Here is a 13861-nt window from a genome sequence, read left to right as displayed (position 1 = left end):
TTATATGGACAGCAGGCAAAAGCAGGATGCTTTGCCGCTCTCTTTGATAGAAACCACATCTGATAATGGAGTCACTGATATGATGACTCATTGGAGTTCTGTGAAGAATGAGCTTCTTTTAGCATAGCTACAAAGCAATTGTGCTACACAATATTATGAAATATTTACCTGACTAAAAAAAGAAAAATATTTTTTTAAATGTTCTATATTTAATTCTAACATACTAAACAACCAAAAAAATTGATATGTACAAAATCACCATACATGCCCATTAAAAGGGAAAAATGAAGGAGCTGTTATTGCTAACCCCTTTCTAAAAATCCTGGTTACTTGACTGTCTTTGGTACTTTTTGGTTTATTGACCCAGAACATAGCATACAGCAAGCAAAGTCAGAATATGTATTCCCAGTCAATGATCTAGAAAATCTTGAAGACATTGGGGCTTCAAGAATTAGGTATTGGTGAAAGGCGCATGTGCGTGCAGTAGCGCAATGGCAGCAGACAAGCCAATGAGGAATGTGAAAGTGTTTGAATTATATGTGTGATGTTACGCACCAAATGATTGTTAATCTCTTGTATGTAAATAAATGGTGATTCTGCGCAACATATCACACTAATGGAATAGTGATATCACATAAACAAGATAAATGTAAGAGCTGACAAATAATCAGCATATAGTATTAAATGCAAAGAGAATAGTGAGTCCAAATATAAATATATATATACTCAAATAGTGAATAGTGAGTCCAAAATATATAATACTCATAAGGCGAATGTGCAAAAATATATAAAGAATATTGTGCAAAAAAACCGGAATGGAAGTTCAATCCCAATAGTAAACACAAATCAGCTGTCAGGGCAGATATTCTGAATGCACTGGATGAAGGTGAGCACCAGCTCTATGGTGTGAGTGCACGGCCGTGCGATAGAAGATAAACCAGATCCCTGGCTGAGCTCCCGGGACTCTTACCTCTCAGCCCTCCTAAATGGGCATTGATGTACAGGTCACTCGCAGCCTTCTATGGGTGGTCCCTGATGTTTCCTCTCTTGATCTGATGGATCCTTCCTTAATTGGGACAGATGCTCCTCGAAACCAGATGGATGATGTGGGTTATAAGAGAGAGAGAGAGGGGACTCCCATAGTGAGGTAACGTTTGGTGCAGGTAAAATATGTTTATTGAGGAAAAACCTGCACTTACATTAAAAGAAAAATAAAAGTGCAACGAGGAAACAAACAGGCGGCGTTTGAATCGCCAGCTTACGTCACTCCGGGTGTACGTCCTCCAATTCCTACGCGTTACGACACCACGTGTCTTCGTCTGGGGAATCTGATTGGTAATGTGGCTGTTGTTTATATAACCGAAAAACAGGAAGTCTCATCGCGGCCATTTTCTTGTAGACCGTGATCTAATGGACATCAGACATACTAGAGGGGGCATAAACCACTCTAGAGCTCGGCAATAGAAAACGTGTGTAGAGGATACCGAGCACTATATTTAAAACGGGCAAACGTACGGTTCCTGGTATAAAGGCCAGCTAAATTATACATAGTAAAAACTATTAATGGAGACGTTTATAAAATAATAATAGTGAACCGTAAAGTCATATGACCAGCATAATGTAATTGAGACTAGCACCAGAGCATGGACATCATCAATGACAATCCACTAGGTGTCGCTCATGAGCTAAAGTCTATGGCTTGTATTGTAACCTTTACATGGTAGTAACTGGGTTTTACAATGATAAAATTAATATATGTAAAATTATATATATTAAAAATTCTTTAAAGCATAATAAAACTTAACATGTGTAAAAAACCTAGTAGTATCTATATCTATAGCCACAGGGGGCTCCCATATAAATTATTAATATGGAATAAATATAATACTGATATTTAAATATGTTAAAAAATTTAAAATTGAAAGTAGAGGGTGTATATAAATAATACATATATATGGTGGTCGTACACTCGGTTTGTCGCATTACAACCACAGAATATATATACATACACACAGATAATAGGCAATTTAATAAAAAATATGGTCAATGGGTGTTGATGGACCTATATATAACTAGTCTAAAAATGTGGAGAACTAAAAATTGCTGAGGAAGCAGTTGAGGTCAAACTCAACGTTCATTCCTCCTGGTGTCAGGGTGCGCATCTTATGAATCCACTGGGATTCTTTTTGACTTATCGTGCGCACCTTGTGGCTTCCTCTCCAAGAGGGGTTAAATTTGTCAATGCCCCAGAATTGCAATTGTGAGGGATCCCGATTGTGTATCTGATCAAAGTGTCTAGAGACACTATGTTTCGGGAAGCCATTTATTATGTTCTCCACATGCTCACTAATTCGAACCTTCAAGGCCCTTTTTGTTCTCCCAACATATTGTAAATTACAGCTACATTGTAGCACATATACCACTGCTTCGGTGTGACATCCAATAAAGTCTCTAATCACATGGGTTTCTCCTGTGTTTGTTGCCACAAACTCGGTACGTTTCTTTTGAAACTTTTGCGATTTTCGACATGCATTGCAATTTTTGCATGGATAGAAGCCTTTTCCCGAAAAGAATGAGTATCCCGGCTTTGATGGTGGTTCTACTACTGATTTTACAATCAAGTTCCTTAGAGTAGGTGCTCGTTTATATACTATCCTTGGTTTTTCAGGAAGTAATTTCCCTAAATCTTTATCTCCTTTTAAAATGTGCCAGTGTCTTCCAATTAATTTGGCCACATCTTTATATTGGGAGTTGTAATCAAGGATAAGTACTGGTGCTGTTTGTTGTTGGCACTTTTTTGGTTTGTCCTGTAGCATCTCTTTTCTATCCAGTTTTTTGACCGTGTCTATTTGGCCTTTAATCCATGACTCTTCATATCCTTTTTCTTTGAACCTCAAACCAATCATGTCTGCTTGTAATGAGTAGTCACTCTCATATGTACAAATTCTTCTTAATCTAACTAGTTGCCCCTTAGGGATGTTAAAAAGCCAAGGTTTAAAATGACAACTGTCAGTTGAGAGATAACTATTCATATCTACGTTTTTAAAATGTGTTTTAGTAACAATCTTGTCTTTCTCAATACTAATGTTCAGGTCTAGGAAGTCTACAGATTTATCATCGATTTTCCACACCAGGGAAATATTTTTATCATTTCTATTGAGTGTTTCAAGGAAGTTGTCCAAGCTCTCTCTATTCCCACTCCACAAGATAATGATGTCATCTATATATCTTTTGTAGAGGGATAACTCAGTAGGAGTATTCTCGTATATAGCTGACTCTTCCCATAATGCCATGAAGGCATTTGCCACACTAGGTGCGAATTTCGCTCCCATGGCAATACCAATTGCCTGATGGTAAAAGTTCTGGTCATACCAGAAGTAATTACACTTAAGGCACAACGTAGATATGAATAGTTATCTCTCAACTGACAGTTGTCATTTTAAACCTTGGCTTTTTAACATCCCTAAGGGGCAACTAGTTAGATTAAGAAGAAATTGTACATATGAGAGTGACTACTCATTACAAGCAGACATGATTGGTTTGAGGTTCAAAGAAAAAGGATATGAAGAGTCATGGATTAAAGGCCAAATAGACACGGTCAAAAAACTGGATAGAAAAGAGATGCTACAGGACAAACCAAAAAAGTGCCAACAACAAACAGCACCAGTACTTATCCTTGATTACAACTCCCAATATAAAGATGTGGCCAAATTAATTGGAAGACACTGGCACATTTTAAAAGGAGATAAAGATTTAGGGAAATTACTTCCTGAAAAACCAAGGATAGTATATAAACGAGCACCTACTCTAAGGAACTTGATTGTAAAATCAGTAGTAGAACCACCATCAAAGCCGGGATACTCATTCTTTTCGGGAAAAGGCTTCTATCCATGCAAAAATTGCAATGCATGTCGAAAATCGCAAAAGTTTCAAAAGAAACGTACCGAGTTTGTGGCAACAAACACAGGAGAAACCCATGTGATTAGAGACTTTATTGGATGTCACACCGAAGCAGTGGTATATGTGCTACAATGTAGCTGTAATTTACAATATGTTGGGAGAACAAAAAGGGCCTTGAAGGTTCGAATTAGTGAGCATGTGGAGAACATAATAAATGGCTTCCCGAAACATAGTGTCTCTAGACACTTTGATCAGATACACAATCGGGATCCCTCACAATTGCAATTCTGGGGCATTGACAAATTTAACCCCTCTTGGAGAGGAAGCCACAAGGTGCGCACGATAAGTCAAAAAGAATCCCAGTGGATTCATAAGATGCGCACCCTGACACCAGGAGGAATGAACGTTGAGTTTGACCTCAACTGCTTCCTCAGCAATTTTTAGTTCTCCACATTTTTAGACTAGTTATATATAGGTCCATCAACACCCATTGACCATATTTTTTATTAAATTGCCTATTATCTGTGTGTATGTATATATATTCTGTGGTTGTAATGCGACAAACCGAGTGTACGACCACCATATATATGTATTATTTATATACACCCTCTACTTTCAATTTTAAATTTTTTAACATATTTAAATATCAGTATTATATTTATTCCATATTAATAATTTATATGGGAGCCCCCTGTGGCTATAGATATAGATACTACTAGGTTTTTTACACATGTTAAGTTTTATTATGCTTTAAAGAATTTTTAATATATATAATTTTACATATATTAATTTTATCATTGTAAAACCCAGTTACTACCATGTAAAGGTTACAATACAAGCCATAGACTTTAGCTCATGAGCGACACCTAGTGGATTGTCATTGATGATGTCCATGCTCTGGTGCTAGTCTCAATTACATTATGCTGGTCATATGACTTTACGGTTCACTATTATTATTTTATAAACGTCTCCATTAATAGTTTTTACTATGTATAATTTAGCTGGCCTTTATACCAGGAACCGTACGTTTGCCCGTTTTAAATATAGTGCTCGGTATCCTCTACACACGTTTTCTATTGCCGAGCTCTAGAGTGGTTTATGCCCCCTCTAGTATGTCTGATGTCCATTAGATCACGGTCTACAAGAAAATGGCCGCGATGAGACTTCCTGTTTTTCGGTTATATAAACAACAGCCACATTACCAATCAGATTCCCCAGACGAAGACACGTGGTGTCGTAACGCGTAGGAATTGGAGGACGTACACCCGGAGTGACGTAAGCTGGCGATTCAAACGCCGCCTGTTTGTTTCCTCGTTGCACTTTTATTTTTCTTTTAATGTAAGTGCAGGTTTTTCCTCAATAAACATATTTTACCTGCACCAAACGTTACCTCACTATGGGAGTCCCCTCTCTCTCTCTCTTATAACCCACATCATCCATCTGGTTTCGAGGAGCATCTGTCCCAATTAAGGAAGGATCCATCAGATCAAGAGAGGAAACATCAGGGACCACCCATAGAAGGCTGCGAGTGACCTGTACATCAATGCCCATTTAGGAGGGCTGAGAGGTAAGAGTCCCGGGAGCTCAGCCAGGGATCTGGTTTATCTTCTATCGCACGGCCGTGCACTCACACCATAGAGCTGGTGCTCACCTTCATCCAGTGCATTCAGAATATCTGCCCTGACAGCTGATTTGTGTTTACTATTGGGATTGAACTTCCATTCCGGTTTTTTTGCAAAATATTCTTTATATATTTTTGCACATTCGCCTTATGAGTATTATATATTTTGGACTCACTATTCACTATTTGAGTATATATATATTTATATTTGGACTCACTATTCTCTTTGCATTTAATACTATATGCTGATTATTTGTCAGCTCTTACATTTATCTTGTTTATGTGATATCACTATTCCATTAGTGTGATATGTTGCGCAGAATCACCATTTATTTATATTCCTGTTTTATGTCATGTAAACATAATTAGGTTTTGCTGCACTATATATTTTTGGTGGATTCACCCATTTAGGATCCATTTTAGCGCAAAAGCACTTTTCACTTTAATCTCTTGTATGTGTTAAATGTCTGCATTTGCTGCAAGGAATGTTGGCTGATTGAAGTGTATCTCTTGCGTGTCTTGTGTTGTGCTTTTGACATACACTTTAACAACTTTTCTCTTATTGGTAGAATAAAACATACTCTCTGAATGGTGTAGTTTGTCAAATGACTTTCACATATCATGTGACTGGTCTCCTAAGTGATTGGCAACTCTGAATGGTGCATCCGTGTTCAAATTAGCTGCCACTGAATTCAATTTGCCTTACATTATCCCCATTGAAGTCTAAGGCCATATAATGCTCAATGGCATTTCATCACTCCGCATGGCCACGTTGAGTTTATATTTTTGCAGTGGCATGAATGTGCCATTTACCAGAAGCGATATGCTGAGTACAGATTGGCATGCAGCAGAAAGTAATGGCGACAATATTATTCACGTTGATTTGTTTTTTCAATGTAAGAGCTGATTCTGCGTCTTTACATTGAACACCTTCTTCAAATGCATAGTAAGTACTTATGGAGGTGCTTAGCTTCTTGCAATATCCCACCAATGTTGACAGGCATGTATCCAGTTCTTCTATAGGAGATGGAATGGAGTTGCATGCTCTTTTTCAGACAAGAAAAAAATTCCCTTTTTACCTCTGCACAATTGTAGCAGCCTTTGTTTAATAAAAAAATGCACAAGGCACTGTATAAGCATTTTATTATTAAAAATTGAAAATTAAGAAGTATATTCAATGTCTGAAACTTGAAATAAATAAAAAAGCCATACATCTAGTTCAGCTTGTTATTTATGTTAAATAATATTAAATAGTTCTCTAGGAGCAAAGTAAAATACACATATACATCCATACATCTCTAAAGCTTTGTAGCTGTAGTAGTCGAAGCCAAAGTAATCCACTTCCATAACACAACTAAGATGTATATCAGGAACTCTGTAACAAGAACAAGACTAAAGACCATTCAGCAAAGGGCTTATGCAGAGTTTAGGTTTAAATAGTCTGTTTGGTGGAAGTGGATGTGCGCGCAAGCACACATGTGCTTGTATGTGTGTGCAATGATGTACATTCTGTTTTTCTTCTATGCACATAGGAATGAACACTATGCGCAGGTGCATTAGCCAGACAACATGTCCTAGCCTGGCGGCTGGCAACATGTTCCTGACAACATATCTGCAAATCGATCAGAGAACAAGCTGTCACAGTTTGTCCAGAGGAAACATAAATCAATGCAGTACTTTATAGAATAGGGCTGTGGGTGTGCTGTTTAGCATTTGGTGTAGAATTGCCTGGCAATAAATGGTCTGACGCTAATTGGACTCAATCTTGCATAGTTCAGAGTACGCTATTAAACATGTTCTTGAAAATTCACAGGTCGGCATGCTAAATCGATTTCAAACTATAGCTGACGGATATTCCTAAGTCTCAGGTTCACACCAAAATGTGGTTGTATATCTGTTGTTACAACACTGACCTGCTCTAGTGGTTTGGCAACAGAGTAACGTCTATTTTGAGGTTTGAGAATTAGCAAGTTGCTGCATCATTTGCGATAGCCATAGTAAATCAGCCTAGTTGCGTCAGTATTGTATTGTATTTTCATAAGGAAAGGTTAGTAATTTTCTTAGTATAGGTAATCAGGTTATGTACTGTACAATACTGTAGTACTGTGGATGGGAGATTTTGTAACCATTTGAAATGTTTAAATTGTATTCAATACTTTTATATAAAGTCAGGAAAATTATTGATATGATGTAAATAATCATTCTCTTTTTAGGTTTGTTCAGTTTTTTATGCGGTTAGGCTGTGGAAAAGCAGTGCCAGACCCTCGGAGTCAGCCAGTGCTACTGCAGTATTCACGGGATGGTGGCTTATCATGGAGTCTTCTACAAGAATTTCTGTTCAGCAATTCCAGCAATGTAGGACGATATATTGCACTAGAGATCCCACTGAAGGCTCGCTCTACCTCCACACGCCTACGTTTGTGGCAACCATCTGACAATGGCCATTTTTACAGCCCATGGGTTATTGATCAAGTAAGAAAGTGTTTATTTGAGTCAAATAGTGTAATTATGGCATCTTGTAGCCATTAGGTAATTATAAATCTTAATGGCTATGTTCGCCTTTGTTCGCCTTTTTTTTTCTTCTAAATTCCAGCTCCCCTATGTACTAATATGGCATTAATGTACTTATGTGTCAGACTTTAGGTCATGACACAGGAAGGAGTTGACCATCTGAGGACAAATGAACAGGGCCGTCTTTACCATAGGGCAAACAGGGGCAGCTGCCAGGGCCCTGTCACTGACCCAAAGCAGAGCCGCCCGTTAAGCCCCTGTGCTGCCCACAAATCAGCGCTGAAAATCATCAGTGGCACGCTACTGCTTCCCTTCCCAGTGTTTTAAAATGTACAGCACCACTGGGTGCTGCTTGTATATAAAAGTGAATTAGAATGTGATTTTAGAGCATCCCCAGTTTGATCTACAAAAGGCTGACTTCTTCTTCATGTCCTGCTCCTCATGGTATGTCACTGTTTGCTAATGTATTATGCAAATAAAAGTTTTCTGTAGAGTGTGCCCAAAGTCTTTATAATATTTGATGTTTCACCTGCAGGTCTGGTCAGTGTTTTAAAAAGTTCCTCTATTTTACACATGGCATGGCATGGGGTCACAGCACTGTCTGTCCATTCTGCTTTAGCACCATGGGACCCCATGTCATGCCATGTGTAAGATAGAGGAACTCTTTAAATCACAGACCAGACCTGCAGTCCAGGCTGAGTAAGGCCTCAGAGCACATGGCATTACTGTCTGTATTTAACTGCTTAATGGGCTTATTTTGGGCCTGGCTGGTTCACATGTATGTGTTTTAGCGGCCCACATTTGCGCAGGCACAGCAGCCCATTCATTTGAATGGGCCGCCATGCCTGCGTTTCCTGCAAAGAAAAGCGCATGCCTCATGTAATAGGCTGCGCACACGGCACACCTATGCCCATCAAGCACTAAAATACAGCACTTTCTGTCCATTCTGCTGTCTGCTGTGACTTATCTGCAGTTCCTGCACTGTCAAACTTGCTGCATTTTTAGACGTTTAGGTCACGCTTTTAAAAACACAGTGCGTTTGTGTGTGCAGGAACTGCAGGTAAGTAGCATTGTGCAAAAGCAGAATGGATTTCAAGGCAACTGTATTTTTAAAATGCTGAATGCACCTTTTTTCTGCAGGAAACAAAGGCATGGCAGCCCTTTCAAATCAATGGGCTGCTGTGCCTGCACAAATGAGGGCCGCCAAAACACATACATGTGATCCAGCCAGGCCCGAAATAAGCTGGAGGGGGGCCCAAAAAAAATGTTTGCCCAGGGCCCAAACCATATTAAAGACGGCCCTGCAAATGATACAGGGTATGTGATAATGAGGTCCGCTGGTCAACTCCTTCCTGTGTCATGACCTAAAGTCTGACCAGGGAGTAAGGCAGAAGTAATCGAGTAGTGTGTTTAAATGGCTATGAAGAGAGTTATGTAAGCAGGTGTAGAATTAATGGAATAAACAAAAAAAACACACAAGCTCCTGCGCACGGGTGGATTGTCCGACAGTTAGTCAATGTTCCGCATGGGAATTTCCACAAATATCAAAACTGGTAACAATGGCCTAGCAGAGAACAAAAAGAAGAAAAAGAAAGGCACACCAGTCTAGTGTATTACCGTTGATAGTTTAATAAATAGATAAGATAAAATATAACTACTCACAAACGAAATAGTATAAAAGACTTGTCAACAAAGATATGATGAGGAATATCCCTCGAGCCACAATCCCAGATAGGGGGCAAAGAGGTGTGTCACTGCCGGCTGACGCATTTCAAGGCAACAGAGGCCTCTTCGACTGCTGAGTTCTGATGAAGAGGCCTCTGTTGCCTTGAAACGCGTCAGCTGGCAGTGACACACCTCTTTCCCCCCTATCCGGGATTGTGGCTCGAGGGGTATTCATCATCATATCGTTGTTGACAAGCCTTTTATACTATTTCGTTTGTGAGTAGTTATATTTTATCTTATCTACTTATTAAACTATCAACGGTAATACACTAGGCTGGTGCGCCTTTCTTTTTCTTCTTTTTGTAGAATTAATGGAAAGCTGTTTTATTTTTTCAAAATAAGTACAATAATAGAAATAGGCGAGCTGGAATTTAGAAAAAAGAGAAAAAGTTGAACTTAACCTTTAAAGCTGACATCCAGGGTAGATGATACTGCTATGCTAGCACTAAACTCCTCCCCTTCACACCCACTGTGCAAAAATCTCATCTCTTTTTTTTTTTATTTAGATTTTGACATCTTTCACATCCATTAGCTTTAAAAAAAGACTTTATAGGCATATGGTCATTAGAGCTTTCAGAAGCCATCATCTTCTTGGGTACCACCACAAAAAGCAGCCATTACTAAGCAGGCTGCCACTATGCAGACCACTGCTGGCAATGTTCACTAACAGCAATGATGCAGTGATGAAAAAGCCCTTGTAATGCTGGGTACTTGCTTTTGACAGCCAGGCCACTGACAGGCACCTTAGGGGACACACAGCATCACACAGCACAGAAGAAGAATGGCTATAACTTGAAGACAAGACATTCAATAGGATGATAATACTTATTGTATTGTCAAAAAGATATTTTAAAAACACTTTTCGTTAGATATTTAATAGAGCAAATGTCGGGAGTAGGAGTGAGAAATCCATTGTTGGGGTTTACATACCATTAAACTTTATAGCAAACTTTATTTCCATCCTAGGCGACTGACATGCCCTTTATGTAACAATACAGAAATAATGAAAGGTGCTCTTTTTGGAGTTATTCAGAGTCTAAATTAACCCCCGATGCCCATTCTGCCTCTCATCTCGTCCAGCCAGGAGAAATATTTTATGCTGGGTGTTCTGGTTTCAGGCAGGGGATACAATTTCATAATTTTTCTACTGCTTTTTTTCCTGATGTCCAGAGACATGGTGCCAAACTCAGAGGGATCAAAGTGGGGGATGTTGGGGAGGTTGGATCAGTGACTTTGTTAGTCATGTTCTTGTCAAATTAACTGAATCATGCTAATGCTATTAAATGTATTACTTTGTGAGGAGAGTGAGTGCAAACAGTAAACATTACTAGCCAGATTCAGGTACGTTTACACCGGCGTATCAGTAGATACGCCGTCGTAACTCTGAATCTACGCCAGCGTTAATTTAAGCGTATTCTGGAAACCAGATACGCTTAAATTAGGCTAAGATACGAGCGGCGTAAGTCTCCTACGCCATCATATCTTAGGGTGCAATTTTCCCCCTGGCTGCTAGGTGGCGCTTCCGTTGAGTTCGGCGTAGAATATGTAAATGACTAGATACGCCGATTCACGAATGTACGTGCGCCCGGCGCATTTTTTTACGTCGTTTACGTATGGCTTTTTCCAGCGTTAAGTTATTCCAACAAATAGCTGGCCTAGCCAATGTTAATTATGGCCGTCGTTCCCGCGTCGAAATTTGAAAATTTTACGTCGTTTGCGTAAGTCGTCCTTGAATGGGGCTGGACGTAATTTACGTTCACGTCAAAACCAATACGTCCTTGCAGCGTACTTTGGAGCAATGCACACTGGGATATGTACACGGACGACGCATGCGCCGTTCGTAAAAAACATCAATCACGTCGGGTCACCAAACATTAACATAAAACACGCCCCCCATCCTCATTTGAATTAGGCGCGCTTATGCCGGCCCCATTTACGCTACCCCCCCTGTAAGTTAGGAGGCAAGTGCTTTGTGAATACAGTACTTGCCTCTCTGACTTAAGGCGGCGTAGCGTAAGTACGATACGCTACGCCGCCTTAAAGATACACGCCCCTACCTGAATCTAGCTATTCAATGACACTGGGTTGGATACCAGTGGGTTACTGGTGATGTGCTTATGAAAAGTATCTGATAATCATTCATAAAAGTATTTCAAATTTTGACGTAACTTGTGTATTTTGTAGATTCTTATTGGTGGGAACATATCTGGAAACACGGTTATAGAGGATGACTTCACAAGTTTAGACAACAGTAAATGGCTTCTCCATCCCGGTGGCACTAAGATGTCAGTATGTGGTTCTGCTGGAGATGCACTTGTGTTTATTGAGAAGGCCAGCACTCGTTATGTGGTCACCACAGACATTGTAGTCAATGAAGACTCTTTTCTGCAGATTGATTTTGCAGCTTCCTGTTCTGTTACAGACTCATGTTATGGTAAGAAAATAAATGTAAGCATTTACATTTACAATTTTATAAATCACCAAGGCTCAGACATCTTGAGTTCTACAGCTTTCTTAACCAGCATTTGGAGTCTTTGCCTCAAGCATAGCACAAACATATTTTCTGACCATTTCTTAAGAGATACATTTAAATATGCGACTGTATGCGACCCTTTACTATTGCATTACTATAGATACCATATTATTACTATACATTTTATTATAATGAGTTATTGGTTTTACCATTAATACTGCTGTCCATATGCATGTGCATCAGCATGGGTGTGCTAGTTAGTTTTGTCATTTCAGTTATTTGTTTCCTTTAAAATAGTAGTATACACCAGTTTGGAGTGCAGACAGGGGTTTCAATCAAGGCCTTCATTATCTTTTATTATACTGTAAATGTGGTACATACTGGTAAAAAATTTAGAATATGATGGTTTTAGATTACCCTTTCTTTACTTAACATTCACATTCACTCTTCAGCACATTTTAGGTGATCTCCACATTACTGCCTGTGAAGCACTGTGTGTGGTAGGCTACTTCTGCAAAAATTTGTGTTTTTTTATGGGAAGATTGTTGAAAAAATGCAGTGAAATGTCCATTTATTTCAATTTTTTAGGCCGTTTGTTACCACTGTTATTTTCTAAATAACACAACCTTTTTTCTACTTTCATTCTGTTTTTGTTCTTTTGCATGCTTTTCTTATTTCCATCATAGTAACCTAAGAAAAATCATTTAAAATGAGTTTAAAAATTGGCACACATTTCAAGTATTTCAACAGTTCCCTATTACAAAAATAAACTCAGATGTATTAAAAAATAGCACACTGGAGTTTTAAAGAAGAAAAACACAAATTAATGAAAGCAGAATGCCAACATTTATACAGAATGGAAAACGAAAACAAAGACCTGTATAGTGATGCAGAGTCTATTTTGTTTTACTGAAAATCATAAAAATGTAGATAAAGAAAACCTGAGTGAAAGTACCCTTAGACAGTCTATCTTTGGCATTTTATTTTCATTAAATCCATTGAAGTCAAACCTATCTTGTCAGAGTCAATGATGTAATAAACACATCCTATATGCTGCTAAATTGAATTGGTGCTTTTATATGCAACCCATAGTGAAAGAATAGCTATTAAAGCATATTTAACCTAGAAGTCATTTTACAAACAGCATATTATTATGTCTCCGAGCATAAAATAGTTGTGTTTCTTCCTTACATAGGTAAATCATACTCCTTGGGTTATCATTGGCCATATTTTTAGTAATAAAGCAGTAGATTAACCTGCATTTGTTTTGTTTTTTGTATTCTAATTCTTTTAGATCCTTAGAACATATAAAAAGTTGGCGCTAACTCAAATATAAGTATGACTTCCTCAAAGGTTACATAAGATTTATCCCTCACACTCCTCACAATGTTGGCGCTGTGCTGCTAACCCTGCCACGTTCTTGCATGTTTTTGGAGTGTCCGGGCATAACATTATTCTGGTCAGCAGTTTCCAGATGTATCTGCACAGTCACCACTATTGCTGTATCATTATCTACTGAAGTTTTTATCTCGTTCATTTACTGGCTACCTCTAGGTCTATGGGAACTTTGATAGGCCTCTTATTGTTTTGCGCATGTAAGTCTATACTTCTTAAATAGAAATCTACTAAGG

At 38.6% G+C, this 13861-nt stretch overlaps 1 protein-coding gene across 2 annotated transcripts in view; it reads left to right on the top strand.

The window, feature by feature from the left end:
* The window catches only part of RELN (reelin), a 538933-nt gene that overhangs the window by 453209 nt on the left and 71863 nt on the right, over nucleotides 1–13861 (top strand). For both annotated transcript variants that reach the window (XM_040343494.1, XM_040343493.1), the window contains exons 44-45: nucleotides 7735–7993; nucleotides 11942–12191. In XM_040343494.1, the coding sequence (XP_040199428.1) occupies nucleotides 7735–7993; nucleotides 11942–12191 (509 nt within the window). The remainder of the gene's footprint in view (nucleotides 1–7734; nucleotides 7994–11941; nucleotides 12192–13861) is intronic.

This window comes from Rana temporaria, chromosome 3 (assembly GCF_905171775.1).
Source record: "Rana temporaria chromosome 3, aRanTem1.1, whole genome shotgun sequence".
Taxonomy (NCBI): Eukaryota; Metazoa; Chordata; class Amphibia; order Anura; family Ranidae; genus Rana; species Rana temporaria.
The sequence above is the reverse complement of the archived record's forward strand: the minus strand, read 5'-3'. Positions and strand labels throughout refer to the sequence as shown.